Source organism: Medicago sativa, chromosome 3 (assembly GCF_051527215.1).
Source record: "Medicago sativa cultivar Bolivia chromosome 3, Bolivia_mono, whole genome shotgun sequence".
NCBI lineage: Eukaryota > Viridiplantae > Streptophyta > Magnoliopsida > Fabales > Fabaceae > Medicago > Medicago sativa.
Window position 1 is genome coordinate 56,862,014 of NC_140751.1, and position 23,707 is coordinate 56,885,720.

Sequence of the window (23,707 nt, forward strand, 5' to 3'; positions counted from 1 at the left end):
GCTAAGAGAAATGTAATTTAAAAAGTGCACAACTTCTTATTTAGACAATTAAAATTATTCATCTTAATTATTTAAAATTAATAACTTGAAAATTACTTTTATAATTTTTATTAAAAAATATTTGTTAACTTGCTACTACATTATCTTTTAAAAAAATTACTTAGTATTGATATCTACATTTTTTGGTATACATTTAATTGTATATATATTTACCTTAGGTTATGGTATTTTTTTTGGTATTATTGCATTTCGAAATTATTTTGGTTTTCGTATCAATATCTACATTTTCTTTTATATATTTAATTGTTCCATAAATTATTCCAAAAATAATTGTTCGACCTTTATAAAAAAATTGCACGACCTTTAAGCTACTAGTATAATAATAAGACAGGAAAGTGGCTAGTACTGTTTTACGACTTACAAATATATGTGATTCCTGAACACTTCAAGTTCACGCTTCTGAGAGCATCTCCAATGAGAGGTCCTTACTTAACAAGGACCACTCCCCGTTAAGGACCCTCCATTGGAGGAAGAAAAAATGAGTCTCAGTTAAGGAACGGGTAACTATATAAGGACCCTCTCTCTCCTGGGTAACTAACGGGTCCCACGTTTAAAAAGTAATAAAATGTGTACTACTTGGTCCCACTTGCATAAAGGAGTAATAAAATGGGTACTACTTGGTCCCACTTGTAAAAAGGAGTAATGGATAAATTATTTTTGTTTAATGATATAAAGATAATGGGACATATTTAAGTATTTTTCATTGGAATCCTTATTAGTGTATTACCATTGGAGTCATTGAGTCCTTAATACGTACTTTTATTAAAAAATTATAAATAAGTGATGTGTCACGTGAGGTTCATTTAAGGAATCCTTGTCAGGGAACTACCATTGTGGATGCTCTTATGCACACACTGTTGCTCCGTGATATATTACAGCCAGAGACTTTCATACAGAGATTCTCAGGCATGATATGATATTATGATCAATTGCTTTCACGCAGAGATCCTCTTGGAATATATTCTGCTCAATATAGAGATTCTCAAACAATTCTCATCGGACCATTCCCAATTATAGTACCATTGTGGAGAAATTTTCTTAACAACTATGGATTAAAGGTCTCAACTAAGACCTCATTTTGTATTTTGTACGTGGATTCTACTTTGTGTGGAATGTGGAGTTGGAGGATACGAGTGTTTATTAGATATTATTATTAAAAAATTATATATATGTTATGTATACACTTGAGATCAATTTAAATATTAAAAAATGAGTTTTTCCATTGTTGATGTTCTTTCTAATTAATTTTAATGAAAAATATATATAATGATGCTACATACTGGCATAAGAAAATGTGAAATGCTAAAGAAGATAGTGTATCCAGGTAAAGGCTACGATGGGCGACCTCTTTAGGTCTCCTTCTTTTAGTGTTTAACATTTATTTGGCAGAATCGAACTAGATTTTATGGACTTTGAAGAAATTAAACTCACGGGTCAGTACTGTTCAAGATACTACGATAATAACAAGTCCAAAAAAGAAAAAAGACACTTTAAACCATCTATATTTTATTGTCATTTACTAAAGTCTAAAGTCTTTTTTTTTTTTTGAGGTCGACTTAAGTCATTTTTTTTTTTTTGACGTCGACTAAAGTCACTTCAAAGTTCAAACCATCTTTATTGTATTTAATATATATAAAAAAAAAAAAAAGAAGACATCTTCATTGTAGACCATTTTGTATATATGAATGAAATCTAGTGATACATTGGTTCAGATATGAGGCTCATGTGTATCATTCAGATTGCATCGACAATGTATACCAATCATATTAGTTCTAGTTTTTTTTGTGGGAATATTAGTTCTATTATTTTACTCTCAAAGTCATGGATTCACATCAATAAAATAAAAAATATATAAAATGATAATATTGTTTTTGTTAAATAGACGGAGTGACAGTGCCAGTGACTACTTGAAAACTCACATGTTGGACTTGAAATTGGATCACGTTATCCGGCCAAAAAAATCGGCACGTGCCGGTTAACAATAAGTTTAACATCATAAAAAGTGGGTAATTGTTTTTTTTTTTTTTTGTCAAAATCTCTTTCTAATGTTTTAGAGATCACAAACTCTTGATTTTCATAAGATTATGATTCCAGAATGAATTTATTCAAAGATAGGATATGAAGTTATTCCCATGAAATCAAAAATTGAGAAGCATAAAAAGATTTTTCAATTAAGGGAGTTGTAAAATAGAGGATTAAAATCAATGTAAAAAATATGAGGAATCAATAGTAAAAACATTACTCAAACTAAATGATTAAAAACATAGATGAGCCTAAAAAGTTGATATTCAATATATCCTAAATACTAGCAACACAAATTTTAACACGTACTTTTCAACAGGGCATAATACCTCAACAATGATTTGGTAAACTCGAAAACTTGTGGTTTTGTTGGCTCCTGTGGTGGCAACTTCCATAGTACCATATGAAAATCAATGAGTAAACGTGCATGATAAGTAGTGGTTAAATCAAATGTTGCGATTTTCAATTAATGATTGAAAAGAAAAAAAAATGTGAGAGGTTCACAATAATGAGAAATGAATCACGAATTGTTACAAAGATTTTAGAACCTGATTGACTGATACACAGATAATAACCATATGAATTCTACATAATAAATGGAAGAATCCCATATTATTATGATGACAAATGCATACTCAATCAATGATTGTTGAGACCTCTATTCTGGTTTAGGCATAAACATTTTCCCATTCTCTTTGCAAGTCTTGAAAATATTTTTTCATTTGGATTCCGCGATGACTTCGTTTTCACATCAAGTGATGGCTCAATTTTCACAGTGGATGATGACTGCGAGTTCACTTCAGGCGAAAGCTTCATCTCTGTGTTAATTGCTGACTCAATTTCCATAGCAACTGAATGGCCATATATTAGATATACAGCAGTCTCCTTAACAGTCAATCCATGCCTAAATGCTACAAAAATCTCCACATTGTCACCAGGTCCTAGATTTGATGTTAAACCCTTCCAATCTTCATCATTAAAAGACATTACTGTGTCTCCCTTGTATATTTGGAATGTGCATTTTGTGTAATTAATGATCAAGACATTAGCAAGACAGTCAACAGCCACATTTTCCGACGTTGATGAATAAACAACGCATAAAATTATTCCCTTCATGTGACAATCAATATCCTCAGGAATTTGAAACAGTACTGAAGTTCCTTCACCTGTATAGGCTAACCAAGAAGGATAATTGCTACCCGGAAGGCAAAAACCACTAGAATCATTGATTGCCAATCCCTGTATCATGACGAGCATATGCTTAGTTAATTATATTACTATTAGTGCAATAATAATGCATTTAATTAAGCATAAAATGTTCTATTGATAATGTGATAACAGTTTATGAGAGTAAAATCAACAAATTTGTAAAACAAAAGAAATTGCAAATTTCAAATATGTACAATCAACAATAATATGGTTTATTTTCATATTAGAATAACCAATAAATAGATATTTAGATAAAAATAAAAAAAAATAAAAAGAGGAAATGCCGCTCAAAACTAAATAATCTTTGTAACCAGTATTTTTAGACACGTTTTGTAGAAATTAAAACAGTTTAAGTGGAAAATTTGCCTAATATTGATATGCTCGTTGCGCTATGATGCCTACATATAAAGGTTTTGTCATGTAAGACTCTAATTCTGTCATTTAAGACTCTAAAATGCGGCATCCTCCATTATAGTTGTAGAGCATTCCTACATATATAGGTTTATGCAACCAATATCATGCAAATTCATATAGGGGTTTTGTCATGTAAGACTCTAAAATGGGGCATCCTCCATTATAGTTGTAGAGCATTCCTGCTCATCCTTTTCCTACTGGTTCTACCACAAATTCATATGCTTCATTTCTTGAATGCGCATCTCTAGACATTTGGCCTGTTTGCATTGATCATCTCAGTCGTCTAATCATCCATATATTGCATTCTCAAGCTGATTTGGGTTCCAGTATCTCTGACTGTTGTTGAGAGTCACACATTTGGTGAGATATGTCTTGAAAATATTTAATAGGTGGGCAGAATTCATCACCTTATAAGCTGATTTTGTAAGGTTGAGTCGGGTCAAACTCAAATTTTAAGACGACATTAAAGTCTATCAAAGATCTGCTGGACCATCAGCTATCTAGTCACCCTTCAGATGTCTAGTCCTCAAGGTGAGGGTGGATGTTGAAAGACACATTGGATGAGATATGGCTTGATATGTGTTTGCATTGGATGAGATAGCCAACAGTTCTTAAAATTTGGGTTTGGTTTTACAAAACCAGTTTTAATGTATACGATGTCTCCCACTTATAAACACATATCAAGCCATATCTCATCCAATGTGTCTTTCAACATCCACCCTTGAGGGTGGATGTTGAAAGACACATTGGATGAGATATGGGTGGATGTTGAAAGACACATTGGATGAGATATGGCTTGATATGTGTTTATAAGTGGGAGACATCGTATACATTAAAACTGGTTTTGTAAAACCAAACCCAAATTTTAAGAACTGTTGGCTATCTTCGAATTTTTAGTGTACCGCCGTTTTCACCGCACACAACGGAACATGCCGCCTGAACATCCTTGGCCAGGATGACTTTCAATACAAGGAGCATATCAAACCTGTGTCGAACCACGGCTCTGATACCACTGTTGGGTCACAAGAGGAACCCGGGGGATCGGTATTGGGTTTATGTGTCCTCTCACTTATAAAATGTACAACCTCCACTTTTCCAAGCAATGTGGGGCTTCTAAGTCACTTGTTACACAACACAATTGATTCTTTTGCTTACTAGCAGTTGTAAGTCATCCATCGATGCAATACAACCATCATTTCATGCATAAGTTCAAAAAGGGATTATTTTGTGATTGCTGGTACTTGAATCCAAGCTTCGTTAGAACTTAGAATGATAATTTACTTTCGGCAGGTAAAAGAAGTCACTTTACTGTCACTGTATTATTAGTTGGTAGGACTGCTGCACTTGGCAAGAGTTTGCACAGAATGCTCATTGTAGTTCTGGGTTCCTACTAATATAGAAAAAAGGAACAACATATATTGACAGCTTCATTATTCAAATAGTTAAGAATTATCTGGTACCTAGTTCTACTGTGAATGTAGTTAATATACTAAAATACTAAAACAATTGAACATGTGTATATATAAGAAAAAAGTATTAAGAAAAAAACAAATAAAATAGATACAAACAGTAAAAAAAAAAGAAATAAAGTGAAGTACATATGGATGAAGAGCAAAGATGAAATGTTGAAAAAGAAAATGATGTAATTATATCTTAAAAACATAATTTCACTTCTATGTTCTTGCCAAGAATGAATCCATATCTTTAGGAACTTTTGCTTTCAAGAAAGAAAAAATTGCAAATGGAAAATTGTTCTATGTTTTCTTAAAGATCGGTAAAAGAGAGAATTGTTCAGGAACCTGTGATATGCTCTTGCCAAGAGTGTCGATGACCAGGTGACAACTTCCCATCCCAATCAAAAGCGATCTCAAGGAGCAGTCAACGATTTGTGATGCATGTGATGTTGTTTCTAACTTGGTAAAATTGACATCATATAGATCATCAAAAAAATTTCTTAATTCTTGAGTCAGTTGAATCTGTGATCGGCATTGAACCAAAACACTTCTAAGTTTTGAAAGGTTGCTAAGCATTGGTGATTGATAGCCCATATTATTACTTGTTACATCCAAGGAAACAAGAGACAATGAACTTCCCTGAAATGGGAATATACATGGTAGAGAATTCACGGATGGTGTCATCCAAGACCTAACGAGAGAAGGAAAAACATCACGTGATAATCCTTCATATCCACATAGGGATATAAATCCAATACTTTTTAATCTTAGTATTGAATAGGGGACTTCTTTTACAGATGTATCTTTTGCAATCAGTGTTGTCAAGGATTCCATCTGCCCCATGTCTTCTTCCAACTTGTCAATCTTTGTACAACCAGAAAGTATAAGAGTTTTCAAAGATTTCAATTTATAGATCTTCATAGGGAGGTTACAAAGACTTGTACAGTCCTTCAAATTCAATAGAAGTAGATTCTTGAGATCTCCAATGGAATGGTGTACCTCTGACAAACTTGGACAATTCTTCATAATAAGTTTTTCTAGATTTGGTAATTTTGAAAAATCAGGGGTGTTTTTCAAGTATCTAGAATGACTAACATTGAGAATTGTTAGCTTATCCAACAACTGCAAGAAGATATATGTTTAAAAGAAAAATTAGAGAGGTGGGAACAAATACTACTGTCGTGAATGTTTGAGTTTGAAAAGAAATTATTATACCTTGGTTTCCTTCCACACATGTTTGATATTGCTGTATTTTACGTCAATGACAACTAGATTTCCCTGATAAAATTCATCGGGTATGTAGTTGAAGGTAAATCCTTGCCAGTGAATCCATCTCAGTTCTTTGGAAAGATACCGATAATCTCCGGTTAGGACGGCATGATCAAGTTGTAAAAGTCTCAGTTTTTTCATCTCCTTGAAAGAATCAGTACTTAAGAGAAATCTACTGGTTCTTTGCACCTTCAAAACCAATCCCTCTACAGTTTCTGTTCCCTACACATGTGAAGGAAAACAAAAAAGAACAGAGAAGGGTAAGGATAAACCTTTTTTGTTTGTTCTAGAAAATGATACCTAAACTTTCCGAGGTGCACCTCAAGTTCACATGCAATAGCACGGGTCATGATAATGGTAACACACTCAAACACGGACCCAAGAATATTCAGTCATTATTATTTATAAGAGCAGATCAGCTCAGAACCAAAGATTCTATGATCTTAACAAGATTTTGGAGGATGAACAAAAGTTTCTAATTTATAAAGAAAATGTTCTTACAGTATGTTTTGTCAAAATATCATGCACATCCTCACGAAACCATAATCTACTACGCTTCCCGGGTTCTTTTGCCGAACTTTCACGAACAATTTCTCTTCCCATGTCTCTTATTAAATCATGCATTCCAAGCTTGTTATTCTTTTCAATTTTTACAAGACTCCGCTCTACAAGGACAGTTATTCCAATATTTGCATAAAGTCCACAGCCATTTAGTATCTCTGTAACATAGGCTCTCTCCTTGCCGATAAAGAAACAACATATGTCAAGAAATAAATCCTTTGCCATATCATCCTTCAAACCATCATAGCTTATTCTCAATTTCTCTTGGACTTGATCATGGGGAATTCTTTTTAGTTTCGAGAGTACACTTATCCATTCTTCTTTTGTCCTCTCACATAAGTAAGAACCTAGGACTTCAAGAGCAACAGGTAATCCTCCACAATAAGCAACTACATTCCTTGAGAGTTCATGGAAGTCTTTGATTGGGCAAGGTTGTCTAAAAGCATGCCAGCAGAAAAGCTCAAGGGACTCCTTTTCGTCCATTTCCTTCATTGAATACACATAATCAACCTTAAATAAATTAAGCAGACGTACATCTCTAGTTGTAACAATTAACACACTTCCCGGACAAAACAGTTTAGGATTTCCACATAACGATTTTAACTGTTCAAATGTGGTCACATCATCAAGCACAATGAGTGCCTTTTTCCCACAAAATCTTTTCTCAATCTTTGTTGTTCCTAACACAATGCTATGTATCCTCTCCTTTGTGTTCAGTATATCTGAAAGAAGTTGTTGTTGTAAATGAATAATCCCTCTATTTTCCTTTTCACATACTTCTCTAACATTTTCAACAAAACTTCTATCGACAAATTTCCGATGAATTCGATTGTAGATAGCTTTAGCTGTGGTTGTTTTACCGGAGCCTCCCATTCCCCATATCCCTATCATGCAAACTTTCTTTGGTTGATTTTCAATAAAGTCAGTCACTTGTCCCACACGGGATTCCAATCCAACTGGAAATTCGGTAATAGACAATAATGTGTTGTCTAGTTTTGCCAAAACATCTTCAACAATTTGCTGCATTAGTTCACCTTCACTCCTTGGATGGTAATAATTAAAAACACAAAGAGTGAGGACACGTTAGGATAAATTACACCTTGTTTGGATAAAAAACTTAATTAAGCGCGTATAGCATAGACTCTTATCATATAAGTCTTTATGGGTGCGTTTGAATCGCAAAACAGTAAGTACAGAACAAGACAAAATTATAGGAGAAAGATATATAGATAATAATTTTTATGTTCGAAAAGAAAGAGGGTATTTTGGTATTTTGCATAGTCTGTACTCTGGACAAAAAGTTGTCCCATGGTTTAGTGAGCGACAAAATTAAAGCTTTTGCTCAGTCCCATGACCAATTTCTAAACCAACCACGGAACAAAAAAAGTTGTCCAGTCCCATATTTTTTAGCAGATCAAACACTCACTATGTATAAGTTAATTTTATAATAAATGATAAGATAAAGCCAAACTGTTATCATATAAGCTATAAGTTGTTTTTCATGCACTATCATCCTAGAGAACATATGAAAATCAGTTGAAACAACTTATGGACATATCTATACCATTACTATATATAAAGGGAATAAGGGATTTTGTCTGGTTTTTTCATTATTCCAATTATACCCATTAACCATTTTTCCTATAATAATGTTATATTGTGATGTTAGTAAGAAAGATAAGAATTTATATTAACTTGCTATATTGTTGGTGAAATTGGTAAAAAAAAAAAAAAAAAAAAAAAAAACATGATTTTTGGCTTTGTTATAATATGAAAGTCACAAACATTTATACTTTTAATCAATTTGGCTAAATTACACAAGGGTCCTTTAAGTTTGAGGTTTGTAACAGATTGATCATTTGAGTTACTAACAGATTGATCCTTTGAGTTATTTTGATCACACATAAGTCCTTTAGTTTGTAAAAGTTTTCAATTTAGTCCTTCTGTTAGCCAAACATTACAAAAACAATGATGTGACAGAAAGACTAAATCGAAAATGTTTACAAACTTAAAGGACTGTGTGACCAAAATAACTTAAAAAACCAATTTGTTACAAACCTCAAACTTAAGAGAAGTGTAATTTAGCCAATCAATTTCATAAAAAGCATCATTCATAGTATCTGTATTCCCACTAGTAATAATAAGACTGGGTAAACTTAAATAAGTCAATCCAAACAAACTCAACCCAGGCAAAAAAAAATATTGTGGAAAATAAAAAAGAAGCAAGAAAGTGTTGATTTAGCTACCTGCAATTGAGGACATCCCAACCAGACAAATTTGCAGCTTGAGTGAGTGAACTCCTCCAATTTGACAACACATATTCCACCCTCTCCTCTCCTCCTTGACGAAAGTACATTCTTTTGGCAGTAGCTCTCAGTTTTTTCCCAAAATCACCTTTCTGGTGGCGAACAACCGACGGGTCAACGTCGTAAAACACAGGGACAACAAGCTGACCCTGAGTTCTGTAACATTCCATGACTTTATCTAGCTCTTGAAGACACCAACCAGATTCTGTATATCTTTTGGAGAGAACAAGGATAGATATATGAGATTTTTCTATTGCTGATAATAGTTCTGGTCCTACTTCGGTTCCTTTGTGAATCTGAGTATCGATGTAAGTGTTGATTCCTGCATTTGTGAGTGCAGCGTCTAGATGAGAAACAAAGTTGGTACGAGTATCTTTTCCTCTAAAATTGATGAATACGTCGTGTATCCGGGGAGGATTGAAAGAGGAACCCATTGATCTGTGTAGAGGAGATGAAATGATTTGAAGTCAAGGTTAAGAAGAAAAGGTGAAAAAAGGAAAAGCGATAGTCAACCAACAAGCTTGTTTATGTATTTAGAGAAATGTTATTTGTACAACCATTTTAGTACAACTTTTATACAACTTTCTCTCTTGTACTCAGGTTATGTTTTTATTCTTTCTCTTCCTTTTTCTCTCTCTATTATTTTTGATTAATGAGAAGAGAGAACAACAAAGTTGTCTCGAAGGTTGTACCAAAATGGTTGTCAAAATATCACTACTCATATATTTAATATCTCCCACATCACATACCAGCTGTAACAAATTCGATGAAGTTGTCGATAGACATATTTTTATCAAACTAACTTTATGGATTATGAGAAATGTTAACGAGTGCCCGAACACTATATAAGCACTTTTATTAGTAAGTTTTTAATGAAAAGTTGTGTATTGAATGCATCGAAAATTGTAATAGTTGACTTTTTAAAAGAATAATTATTAAATATGGGATGCTTAAAGAGTGCCCCGGGGCACTAGTTGGTGTATTCTCCACTGTGTGAAATATACTCCCTCCGCTCTTTATGACAAGAAACAATTAACTTTTTTGATTCATTGAAGAATTAATGTATCTCGTTATAAATATAGATTAGATACATCATTTACACAATAAATTTAAAAAGTCAAATGTTTTTTATAAGGATAATAGAGAGTAATACTTTGTGAAAAATTAGAGAGTAAGATTGGAAAAATAAAAATAAGAGAAATGATATTTAGACGATGAGAGAGAAAAAAAGCACAATAAATTTATAAAAAAGAAAATTATCATAATAGTTGTTTAAAAATGATTATTTATCCTTAAAAAATAACGGGGTTAAATATATTTTTGATTCCTATAAATATACTAACTTTTTGTTTTATTCCCTCTAAAATTATCCTTCTACTTTTAGTCCGTATAAAATTTTCAATTTCAACCGATACTTTTAGCCCTACTTTTATCCTTCCACTGTCATTGCTCTTTACCGAAATCTCATTCCCTCCAAAAAAAACAATGGTCACCATTTCACAAAGCTCATCGTCGCGGGTTCTATACCTCTCCGCTGGCGACTAAGCCTCCACCGCCAATCTTCAAATTCGCATTGCAGCTCTGTTTCCCGCACCCCCCCCCCCCCCCCCCCCCCCCCCCTCTCCCCCCTTCGGTTTGGATGCACCACCCAATCCTATCTTCCTCTCTCTGGTTCGTCATCTATCATCTTTTCTCACTTTGTGTATCAATTTCATTTGCTTTTTCTTGTATATTTTGTTTTATTCTATTTCCTTTGCATTGATTTGGACACTTGAGATCTTCAATTTGAGCTTTTAGATTTTCAGTTATCGTGATATTTCACCGACATTAATGCTAAAGTAATTGGTATGCTACACCGTGTGTGAATAAATAATTCAGTAAATGAAAGAATTCCATGTTTGTTGCGTTTTTTCTAGGTAAAGTTCGAAAATCATAGACAAGAGGAGTAACAAGTGATGCATGATAGAGTGCTTATTACTACTTTACCGGTGTCTAGTTTATTTGCTCATATGAAGCACGGATACAAACACAGACACGGACACGACACGGATAATAGTTTGAGAAAATGACATAATTCAGTGTAATCATAGGTGTCCTGTCGGTGTCGGTGTCGGACACCGACGCGTGTCCGACACCGGGACACGCTTAATCCGAGGAGTGTCCGTACTTCATAAAGAGGCAATTTATGAAGCACAACCACAAACACCGGATATAACTCTGACACTGATACGTCGACACCAGTCATAATTTAAGAAAATGGCGTAATTGTATGCAATCACATGTGTCGGTGTCGTACACCGGCTGCACCTTTGGTTAGAAGTGTCAGTGCTACAGAGGAGGCAATCGGTTTTGTTATGGAAATTATGGACAAATTCCTGTATAGGACCATCATGTCCTCATCCAAATTGGCAACTTGGAATGCGAGGCACCAGCGTTGTTGAATGGCGGTCATAGCACTGTCATGGTGGAATGGCATGGCTGATTTTTTGACAACCGTAATAGTCAATTTTTGAAAGGATGCATGCCATGGTGGCGCTATAGGCAGCAGTGGCGTGTTTATATGGTGGATTTTTTGGTCTTTCGTCATATTCAGCCACTGACAACACTTCAAGCCAGGCCGCAACATCGTTCTATCATGTCGCATGTGTGGAAAGAGGGTAGGATCTGATTTGTAAGGGGTGTCAATTATAATGAGAAGGCGGCTATAGCCAGTGCAGAGGTGATTGTTTAGCTTGTTTATGTTCTCTTACGTTAGAAAAGAATTGAGCAGTTAGAACTTGTTACACTGTATTGCAATCCATGAGAGATGAAATAATTTCTTAACTGAAAAGTGAATTGATATCTATGGTTCATGACTCCTTGTATGTATGTGTATACACACACACACACACACACACGTGTGTGTTTTTACATCCACATTAGTGTTGTCTGGTACTGCTACATATATTTGTTGTCATAGAAGTGGTCTTTGTATGTGATTCGGAGGTGTTTGCACTTAAACTCTGGTGGTTTTCTATCACTTTGCAAGTAATTCACTTGCTTTTTACTGGTTTAAAGTGTGTGATGAAAGTCACCATTCTTGTATTTTAGTTGGGTGGTCCATTTACTGAATTTTGCATTCTATAATGTGATAAGCGTCCCCATTCGCGTTATTGATTTGTACCCTTGAGTCTTTGCCTATCTGTGAACTACTTGATCATTTCTTATCAGTTTTTAAATTACCGGTAAGATCAAATATCAAAATGTTTGCCTGTCTTTTTGTACATGATTTATGTCTGTTGTCTCTTTTTGATAGTCTAATGTTGTTTATGGCCTCTTTGTTTGGCATGTTTAGAGAGGTGTGGCTTGTCCCCAACTCATGTACATCCAATTAGAGTTTGCATTACTTTGCTAGCGGCGTGCCTTCACAAAAATCAGGTGATTATTCTTTTAGTTTTGCGCTCTTTTTCACTACCAGCTATTATTTTTTAGGGGAAATCTTGTAATAATTGTGCAGTTTTTAGAAATAAGCCATATTCTTCCTATGACAAGAGTTCCAGCAATGGCTCATATTATATACATCTTGCTTCTAAACCAAAAAGCTATTTGTGTTTTTCATGTGATACTTAACAGAATGATTCTGTATGTTTTTCTTCATGAATCCCTTTTTATTGTCTTATTACTAATATTCTTATCAAATTGTACTAAGAAGTGCACTATGCTTCTGAAACTGCATTTCCATGACACTATAGGTTAGAATGTTGTTATTAAAAAGGTAGTTGAGTTTGTGCGATGATAAATTCATGTTGGATTATGCAATATTTTGTTCAGAGTTAGATTGATAAGTTGAGGGACAACGGGTTACTTTGGAGGAAGCTTCTGATAAGATTGGTATCATAATCAAGAAGGTCAACAATCACTTCACTTTCCTGGTAATAGTCCCTTGTCTCCTCTAGGTTTCATTTTAATAGATTCCACATTCTAGCTTCCATGTAGTTTCCTTGTCTTTGTAAATAAAGCGATCTGACCTTTTATTGTGACTTCTGAGTGTCTCGTGTATTTTTCTTGTTTTGACAAAAGATGTCTCATGTATGGCTCATTGCTTAAGTGAAAAATCCTTAAGTTGAAAAAAGAAATATGCATAAGACAGTGTTTCATCCCCAACATATATGAGGAAAAATAAATAAGGAAATACCAACTAGTTGGAGTTGTATCTTAGAAAAATTACTTGATAGACAATCAACAATCTAAAAGCACACAAGAAATTGGCATGATATACCAAAAAGATACATATCTGTCACACAAGAACATAATTGTTCTACATTTTGATGTTAATATTGTTATTATTTTTCCATTTAGTTAGACTTATTGTTATAAATTTCGGAACATGTTGTTCTACCTCTTTTCATTCATTCTCCTTCTACCTTTTCGTTTATTCCTAGCAAGCAGTTTTAGACTTTTAGTTCAGCAATAGGAGTAGCAGCTACCTCACTCATGGTGCTTCTTTTGTTGCGACAGGATACAACTCACTATCCTTTACAACAAGGATCAACATTCTCCAAATGAAGGCCGTGTGTTTGGAAAAAGACAGCTTCAACTCTTCATTAGTGGGTTCTCAAGTGTATGGAAATAGGTATTCATTGCTTAATTTTATTCTTTGAAACAGATTTTTATTTGTTTGCAATGTGTGAAAAGATTGAAAGAGTCTTCATTGGATGAGAATGAAAAATCACTAGGACATCACTGATTGTGTTTTCTTAGCTTAGTTTCTGACTGACTTACTTTGACGTCTACTTTTCTTTTGTTATGTGTTCACTTGGTATAGACAGTTATTACTTACTTTAAAATTCTTTTTAATAGTATGACACTCTCCATTTATTACTTTGATATATATTTTTCATCATTCGGTTGATGTTTTGAAATTTGATTGTGAAGATCTTTCATTTGAAACTCAGGATGAAAAAGAAAATCAGAAAGTATATTCTTTTTAAAAAACACACTATAAAATATATATATTCAGATTTCAGATTCAGAATTTAAAGAAACATAGGCTACATCAACACTTCAAGTTGATACTAAAATATATATATATTCAGATTCATAATTTAAAGAAACATAGGTTACATCAACACTACATAGCATAGGCTTGGCTGACACTAAATTGCCCTGGTTTTGATTTGGCACACGAAAAATGTTGCAACAGCTTCATAGATGATTCTAATTTGCTTCTAGCTTCGAAGCACACAAAATTCTTGTAGTGTTTCTAGGAGCAATGGATTAAGGTGTCTCATGTTTTGCTCATTGCATTGCTTATTGTACTTCTGTTGACTGTTGTTCTCCCATGATATAACTACCCTCTTGCAACGGCCATATGCCCTTGCTTCCGTGCTTGATATCCTTCCGTTTTGTCTCTTCGTCTCTTCTTCGCCTCCTTCCACTCCTTGAAGCTAGAACAGAAATTAAACTCACTTTCATTGACGGAAAATTCAAATCACTTCTATGCTGTTATTTAGTCTTACATTATGAGCATAATTGATTTTAGAACATGAGTCATGAAATAACAAAATAATAATGCTATCAACCGTATATTATGTTAGTGTGGGATTTCCCATATTGGTGAATCAGGTTAAAAAAAAAAAAAAAAAACTAACCTTGTACCGACTATGTTAATTGTATGTGTACTGTTTAGTAAGTAATTACAGTATAACCCACCAAACATGCAATCAAATAAATTGTGTATAAGAGAAACATTAGTTTGTTTTAATGTAATCTACTATCAATATAATAGAGTAAACCAATAGTTAAGTCATAACATGAAAGAAAGAGTTAAACTGAAGATGGAAAAATTAGAAAATGTAACTGCAAAGTGGACCATAACTAACATTTATGGCTTTCATGCCATAGATAATGGTTTAACAGATAGATTGTTTTAATCTGAAAATTGCAGGATACAAAACAAACAGAGAGCTGGTTTTTTAATAAAACCTTGAACCATATGTCATACAGTTAAGAAAATGCACTTTGATACAATCAACCTGATAGCATGTCTATTCTAACTTAGTTATTAATTGTTACAATTCAACAAAAGGGAAACTTTATAAATAAACAAAGATCATCATTGACATGGATAGTTGCAAACATCTCTTTTTCGTCCTTTTGTGCACCCTGCAAACTCTTCCCTATTTGAGTAGAAGGAAAATGTTAGCAGGAAAATAGTTGTGTTACAGCTTGAAATGAGAATGAGATGTATTTATGGTATAAATGTAGTAACCTAAATTTGTTTTATATAGTAATAATTGTATATGATGATACTATATGTAAGTTGAATTCCTTCTAATCAAATAAATTTTAATAATTTAAAATACGGTATATTTGTATATATTATAACGAAAAGAAATAGTCAAAAAGTATGTTCTGTCCATAAATTTGCACCAAAGTTGTATGGTACGCGTAAAAAATTACACAGAAAATTTATTGTACGTAGTTATGATTGCATATGATGGTACAATATATAAATTGAATATGAATGTTGAAAAACTTACTAATTAAAGATTTTGAAAGACTTCTTTGAAGACAACATTGGTGGTAGTGTTTAGTGGTTGTCTTTCATCATCATGTATTAAGAACTTGAGACCCTGCTTGCTCTTTACTCTGGAAATTGCCACATATAGCTGGCCATGGCTAAAGACCGGTCTAGGCAAGTATAGCCCAACATAGTCGAGAGATTGACCTTGTGATTTATTAATTGTCATAGCATATGAGACAATTATAGGAAATTGTCTCCTAATAAGCTTGAATGGCCATGGTGATTGAGACAGAGAGATAGAAATTTGTGGAATGTAGATAATGCTTCCAATATTCTTCCCATAGATGATTCTTGCTTCTAGCACATGATTTGCTAGCCTTGTGACAATTAATCTAGTTCCATTACACAATCCTTCTAATTGGTCTAAATTTCTCAAGAGCATTATTGGAGTACCAACCTTGAGTTTGATTTTGTGATTAGGAAGACCCGGTGCCGTTAGTGAGCTCAAAAACTCTGGGGTAAATTCTTCAAATGCTTCATTGGTATTGGATTCTAACTGATCTATAGAATCTGAACTCAAATACACCATTTCCTCACCTATATCATAGCATGGTATATTTCAAAGAACATAATAAATATTGAACAAAAGAAAGAAGGATGGAAAATAAGTAAACTTTGTGAATCAAGTAGTACCTGGAATCAATCCTAGGACATATTCATTTATTTGATCGATAACTTCATTTGTTGATGCTAAAATTGCCCTAGATTGCCAAAAATCTTCATTCTTATAATTTTCCATTAAATTTGGATATGTACTTCTCACAATTGCATGAATAGGATCGTCAAAGTTGGTAATCAATAATTCACTTGGAATCTCTATCTCAGCATTACCATCATTTGGCTCAGAAATCTTGCCATCGCCAATGTTTAAAATCCATTGTGAGAACTCGTTGAGTTCCGCTGCATCAGAACTTTGTGCGCAAGTTTGCAAACGCATATTTTTTGTTAGAGTCAGCACTTGACAATGATCCCAAATATATGATGCATTAATTGTTGCATGGACGATGTCAGAACGACTTCCTCTTGGAATGACAGGTAGAATTTGTCTAAAGTCTCCCCCAAAAACTACTATTTTTCCTCCAAATATAGTGCTTGAACTCATTATGTCTTTAAGAGTTTTGTCTAGTGCCTCAAAGCAAAATTTATGGGTCATTGGAGCTTCATCCCATATTATGAGTTTTGTTACTTTCAGTAGCTCTGCAATTTCACTTCCTTTTTCTATATTGCATGTTGAGCTATCAAATGTAGGAATAGGAATTTTAAACTCTGAATGTGCTGTTCTTCCTCCTGGTAATAAAAGTGATGCTATTCCACTTGACGCCACAGTCAACACAATATGACATTGAGAACGTATGGCTGATGCTAAAGTTCTCCACATGAAAGTTTTTCCAGTTCCACCATAACCATGTAGGAAAAATACTCCTCCCTTTTGGTTGTTGACTGCTTGCATAATTGTTTCAAATATTCCTCTTTGCTCATCTATAAAGAAATTAGATTCAATTTTTTAAACTTGGCACATCAAGATTAGACAATTCGTATAGTGAATGGTTGTTTGTACAGTAAACATAAATTAGATTACCTGTAAGAGAACTGAATAATTGTTGGAATTGCTGTTGTTGAATAGCTTGATCATAATCACACTTTTCATATATTAGTCTATTCCCTAATTGACTTGCAACATAACCTTTTGGATATGGCATTGATGGATATTCCTTCAAACTTCTTCTGTTTGTTTGCAAATGTTTCTCAATCTCAAGCAAAGATAAATTTTGTATCTCTTCAGAAGTAAGTTGCAAGTCTAAATATAAGATAAACCCATATTTAATAAGTATTGGTTATGAAGTACATAAATTGTTTGATCTATGAAATAAGGTTACTGAACCATACCTTGATTAGCTGTCAATTTTCTCTGATCATAAAGTATCCCATCAGACAACAATTTCCAAGTTTGATTCCACACATGGTCTGGTCTATTAATGGTACACGATAGGAGCATAGTGATAAATAACTTCCTTAAGTACTTTCCAGAACCCCACACATTTGCCTCTTTTATGGTCTCTATATGTTTTCTATCATCTTCAAGGAAACCCATTGCAAAACATGCTTCTCTGAAAGTTTTATATTGGACATGGGCAACAGTTTTAATATCTTCATAGCTGACAGGTCCTTTTACAGCAGTAAGCATCATTCTTAAGTAAAAAAGTTCTCCAGTACTTGGAGGAACCCAAATTAGCCTCCCAATAGTATAACCTTTCGTACGCGGTTTCCATGATCTTTTCCTCCTATCATATGCAAATTTTGAAACAAACTGACCATACGTCAAATTCTTGGCTTGAGGATAAATCTTGTTTGCTTGCATCCAAGATGTAAACATTGATTCAGTGACACTTGGCTTCAACAGGACATCATCAATATGCTCATAATCATTAAAGTAGACCGGTTGTTCGCCTGGAATATGAAAGAACAACCTTTCTACTGCTGGATTCCGACCATGTATTGGAAATGAAAAAATTCTCCAACATGCTTCACCTGGTGATACATACCTACAATCAAAGTATTGTTTGATCTCATCAATGTTACCACTTTGAGTTGAATCTCTGTCCTGTGTTGGATCAACAACGGTTGTTATCCTATCATAACCTTTATTTATGTGCTTGAATAAGTACTTAATCGATGCACTTTTGCTACACCATTCCACATTGATATGTGCTTGGTACTTCATTAGCAACGTAGGGTTATATGGTACAATATGTTTGTTATTGAGTGAAACACCATTCTTGACAATTGTGTTACCATTGTCTCTTCGTCTATACACTGGATAACCTTCTTTGTCAACAGTTGTTGAGTTCTGATACTTCTTAGGGTAATATTTTGTGCATTTCCCATCTTTCATGCAAGGTGATGATTTATGAGATAAACCACATGGACCATGGATCATATGATTTTTAACCAAATTATATAACTCTTTCTCATGTTCCTGATTGGGTATCTCTGCTGAAATGATCTTGTCAATATCACTAGGAGTGGGGATCTTATTAGATGGATTTAGAAATATAAGTATGTGTGCATGTGGCAATCCCCTCTTTTGAAACTCAATGGTGTATATATCTGAAAGTAAAGTTTGTTAATTTATATAAATTTGCAATGCTTGTAGATAAAGTAATATATGTATGTTGTGTGCATTAATAGTAAACTTACATGCAAGAACTTTCCCAAGCATGTTTTTCTTGGTCAAATCTGAAAGGAGCTCATCCAACTTCATTTTAAATACCCTTGATATTATATCAGGACGATCCTGTGCTTTCAAATTCATCGATCCTAGCACTCTTTGTATTTCTGGCCAGTTGGGATTGCAGGTAAATGTAATGAAAAGGTCAGGAAAACCAACATGGCTACAAATTGCCATTCCGTCAAAATATAATTGATCCATGTATCTACGACTTCCCACATGTGTTGTAGGTAATATTACTCTTTTTCCTTTGTTTGACCCTTGAGTTTGAATTTGGTGATCAGTTTCATTCAGACTATGATACTTAGAGACTCGTAGTTTTGGTTGATTTTTCCTCAGCCATTCGAGTCTTTCAGACTCCAACATGGTGAATCCATCAACTAAAAACTGTTGGTATAGTTTTCTTGAACATAATAAAGTTTGGCCTTCCTCTGTTCTGGATTGAATTCTAAAAGCAAACCATTCTCTTATAGTCACCCAATTTCTTTTATTGCTCTTAGAACTTTCTCTATCTCTATGAGCCACACCACGTCGATAGCCATCCTCGCCATAAGGAAAAATTAAGGGATATTGGTAAGCCAGGTAGCTTGCATGAAATTCATCTATTCTTTGAAGTTTGCCACGTTGAGTCTCTATTATTATGTCTCTTTTTGAAGCAGTGTCAACATCACCAACAATAAGAGCAGCTACCTCAGACACAGTGGGTTGATTGTTAATTCTACCATCAGTAAACCTCTCAGAAATCAACCTTAGCTTCAAGTTGTTCACATTACCTTGATTCAATCTTTCTCTGACCATCCGAAAAGACTTCGTATGTGTATTATGCTGATAAAGCATTTCGGACAATTTGCAAACAATATCTGGATCAATGTTGTTATTGTTACTGTAGATCAAATCAGGAAAAGAGATTAACTGTAAAGAATGATTAAAATATAAAGCTTATGAATAAACTTATCTGTCTAGTTATATGAAATAAAAACTTTCATAAACATGAATGTACATACCTAAACCCTTGAAGTCTGTTTTGTATTTCATTTTCTGTATCATAAATGTATAGTTGTGCAAATTTTGGTGATTGTCCTGGCATAGGCAATAAACTTCCTATTCTATGACATGGTTGACCTTGTATTTTGATTATTGGTGGCCCTCTTCCATTATTGAGTTTGTTATCCAACTTTGCTCCTGGTGAAGTGAATGCGAACATCATATTATAAACTCTGATGTGTTGCTGAAATTTCTTGCTAACTGATGAATCGCGATCAAATAACAGACGCTGAAGCAATGGAGGTGGTGATTTCAAGAGTGGAAGTTGAACCTTTCCATTTCCACAACATAGTTGATACTTAGGATTTGCAGAATGCCTATGTTTTTTCATTCTCTCTTGGTACCACATTTTTGCTCCACAATACCGACATTCAATGAGTGGATCACCATGATCATAATAACCTATAAAGAATTACACCAAAATAATATCAACTATACAATTGAATTGTTGTGTACTTTATATTAATGGTTTTAATTTAAACTACCTTCAGTAAGAATGTCATAACCCGTAACTTTGTTATTTGTATGTGTTTCTTCTTCGTCAAGACTTGAGTAGCTATCATCACTTGAACCTGAAGGTATTATTATATTTTTACATTGGATCAGTACAAAAGTAGAGACATGCACCTATTTTATTAATAATGTTACATGTTGTTGTTATTATTACCTTCAGAGGGATCATAGTTGACATGTGTATCTGTACTTGAAGTATTCAAACTTGCAGCAGTTGGCAGATTAAGGTTTGATGAAGATGATGCAACATTTGTATTCATATCTCCAAACTTGCTCATTAGATTGACACTCACAGAATTAATACCAGCCACTGTTTTTATCCTCTGATATGGTTGTTGGCTAGTATATGGTTGAGTATACATTTGAGAGTTAGAGTTGGTGTTCCAGTAAGAATTCTGATCGAGATGAATCTTCTGATTCAGCATTTGATAATATTTTTCAAACCGTGAAGTCCTTTGAGTTTGAAATAACTTTGGCTGAGTCTTTTTTTGATTTTGACTGCTTCTTTGATGCACTGTCTTTTGTTTCTTTGGACTTCTTTGTTGCAGGAATGTCTTTCTTCTCAAACGTGCTTTTGCTGCAGTAATTTCTTTGGACTCCTTTCTTGCAGGAATGTCTTTCTTCCCAAACATGTGGTACGGATCCATTGTTTGGAGAATTTGTTTGTAAAACTAGTAATTGGTTGAATGGTGAAGTGAAGAAAAGATTCAATAGTTAGGATTTATGAAAGATAGTTGTTAGAGTTGTGATTTTTTGTAAAATCTGAACATATTACATACCTGTGTTTTAGGTACAAATTCTGAATAGGTTGTTTAAGAAGCTCACATTTATTGCAATTACCAATTACTGATATGATCTGATTCTATATGTTGAATAAACAAACTTATCTTTTTAAAAGTTAAATAAAGTTAGGGTCATGTTAACAAGCGTCCTAAAAACATTGTTTAAGGATCTCATAATAAGAAATTTTGTCTTTGAAATGTAAGTCAAGCATATGAAAAAGTAATAATTACAGGGTTTTCTTTTTGAAATTTACTCATTTTAATTGTTTAAACAATGTCCTAAAACATTTCTGAACATTTTCCATAAAGTTATCATGAAGTTCAACTATTATATTTGAACATCCATTTTATGACAACTTTTGTGACAACTTTTTCTTTCATACTCACATTATTTTTACTTTATCTCTATTCCTTTGGTTTTCGTTTAAATACCTACTTTTTCTTTATAAATTATGTTTGTATAATAAGTTGTCAACCAAATGGTTGTTCAAATAACACTCCTCTTATGTTTTAGAGAAATGATATTTGTACATTCATTTAATGACAACTTTGATTTTCTCTTTTTTTATTGATCAAAAACATTGGAGGTCTCGGATTTGAATCCCACTGAGAGGTACACCCTCTGGTCACATTTATAAGCAAAACACTACTTTTTAGGTTCATTGAATACCTAATGTATTTGGTCTATATTATAGAGCAAATACTATAGGGTATTCAATGAACCTAAAACGTAGCTTTTTGTTTATAAATGTGATCGGAGGGAATAATTGTAAATACATTTGTTAGTGTTTTTTGAACCCTAAAGTCTCCTCTACTTTAGAAGGAGACACCACAACTAAATTTCTCACGCATAATTAAAGGCATGACTTTGTTATGCCCACTGTTGCTCCGTGATACATACTCCTAGAGACTTTCACATAGATTCTCACGCATGCTATGGAGTTGATTTCAAGCAAAGAATCTTTTGTGATGCTGCTCAAATGCAGAGATTCTCTACACTTCTCATTATTACTTTTTTTTTTTTTTTTGGTACAAACTTCTCATTATTACTTACTCCATGGATTAGTGCTATATTTGTTTAAAAAATGAAAAAATATATGAAATATTCGACCAGGAAAATCTAAAGCTCCGAAGTACATGCCATAAAATAAGCACTATAAACATGTAATACGCCTTATGAAAAATGGACACTATTCGAATTGGATATGTCTCGGTGTCGGACACACTTGTTGTCTGACACCTACACAACACCAACACATAATTACATTAAATTACATGATTTTTTTTAAATTATTATCAATGTTGACGTGTAGTGTCTTTATCATGTTCGGTGTTCGTGTTTATATCCGTGGTTCATAGGATACGCGCCATGTGCCGTATTCATGCAACTTTCAAATTGGATTGCTATACTGCAATACTTGACAATACAACTTTAAGAAACTCACTGACTCACGGGTTGGTTCTGTTCAAGATGCTCTCAATCGTTTTCTTGAAGAAATTAAAAAACTTGTATTTAATCTGAGGTTAATGTCTATGGTAATATTCTCCGTCTAACAAAAATCGTCAAATTATGTCCTTTTAGATAAACTAAAGAGAAGTTATAAATGAAAGAAAGATAATAACATTGTTACCACATCACTATCGGGAGGAATACTATGATCACAAGCATAAATAAATAAATAGTTTGAGACCACATCACTATCTGGCCTCTTGAGATGACAGACTCATTTGATAGACATGAAGTAAATTGAGAGACACTTTTGCTCTTTCAAAAAATTCAAGGACGAAGTTAACTCATGATCACAGTTCATATACAAAAACTGAAACTGAGACTTTAACCAAATCTGATTTTCATAGGGACTATAGCTGCATGCATGAGAATTTAATAAGAACTAATAAAATAATTAAAATTAAGTAAAGATTACACTTAGTGACAAGAAACAGATTTAACACTTAATTTGGTTAGATTGAACAAAAAGGTGAATCAACACTGTTGGAAGTTTTTTTTTCTTTTAAAAAATATAACAATTCCAGTTTGAAACAAAAGGAACATAAAAAATGCCAGAAACTGGAAATCATATCACCACTTAGGTTGGACTGGATTTGAATAAATTGTCTTTCAAGAATTCCAGTATACATACTCCCACCATCTCATATACCATATCTGTCATTGAACTAATATGCCCTTATTATCATAGTATCATAGTAGCTGAATAGAAGGACTGATTAATGAATCATAAGGGAAAAAAGGTAAAGACTGAATTTAAGACAGAAAATAT

General features: G+C 33.5%; 2 protein-coding genes and 1 long non-coding RNA gene across 8 annotated transcripts; 1 reads left to right on the forward strand and 2 right to left on the reverse strand.

Annotated features, from left to right (window-relative positions):
- Nucleotides 1-2,523: 2,523 nt before the first annotated feature.
- LOC146938586 (disease resistance protein RPV1-like) lies at nt 2,524-9,801 on the reverse strand. 2 transcript variants are annotated; one of them, XM_085752522.1, is made up of 5 exons: nt 9,236-9,801; nt 6,930-8,023; nt 6,375-6,650; nt 5,505-6,281; nt 2,524-3,321 (listed from the first exon to the last, which is right to left on the reverse strand). In XM_085752522.1, exons 1-5 carry the CDS (start codon nt 9,306-9,308, stop codon nt 2,722-2,724), a joined length of 2,820 nt encoding a protein of 939 aa, XP_085608648.1. In that variant the 5' UTR covers nt 9,309-9,801; the 3' UTR covers nt 2,524-2,721. The 2 variants fall into 2 exon arrangements, with proteins under 2 accessions (XP_085608648.1, XP_085608647.1); XM_085752521.1 differs by having other exon boundaries at nt 6,930-8,031.
- An 894-nt stretch (nt 9,802-10,695) lies between these two features.
- Nucleotides 10,696-21,528, forward strand: LOC146938587 (uncharacterized). 3 transcript variants are annotated; one of them, XR_015031354.1, is made up of 7 exons: nt 10,696-10,966; nt 11,212-12,014; nt 12,630-12,712; nt 13,106-13,206; nt 13,793-13,907; nt 20,680-20,711; nt 20,807-20,941. It is a non-coding gene; the product is annotated as an uncharacterized LOC146938587 (long non-coding RNA). The 3 variants fall into 3 exon arrangements; XR_015031352.1 differs by lacking the exons at nt 20,680-20,711; nt 20,807-20,941 and adding an exon at nt 21,195-21,528; XR_015031353.1 differs by lacking the exons at nt 11,212-12,014; nt 20,680-20,711; nt 20,807-20,941 and adding an exon at nt 21,195-21,528 and having other exon boundaries at nt 10,705-10,966.
- Nucleotides 14,327-21,056, reverse strand: LOC146938588 (uncharacterized). Of its 3 annotated transcripts, XM_085752525.1 has the most exons (10): nt 20,801-21,056; nt 20,619-20,705; nt 20,094-20,535; nt 19,863-19,972; nt 19,059-19,775; nt 17,748-18,968; nt 17,440-17,658; nt 16,494-17,339; nt 15,817-16,397; nt 15,121-15,453 (listed from the first exon to the last, which is right to left on the reverse strand). In XM_085752525.1, exons 1-9 carry the CDS (start codon nt 21,006-21,008, stop codon nt 15,820-15,822), a joined length of 4,428 nt encoding a protein of 1,475 aa, XP_085608651.1. In that variant the 5' UTR covers nt 21,009-21,056; the 3' UTR covers nt 15,121-15,453; nt 15,817-15,819. The 3 variants fall into 3 exon arrangements, with proteins under 3 accessions (XP_085608650.1, XP_085608651.1, XP_085608649.1); XM_085752524.1 differs by lacking the exon at nt 15,121-15,453 and adding an exon at nt 14,327-14,721 and having other exon boundaries at nt 19,059-19,972; XM_085752523.1 differs by having other exon boundaries at nt 19,059-19,972.
- Nucleotides 21,529-23,707: the final 2,179 nt, after the last annotated feature.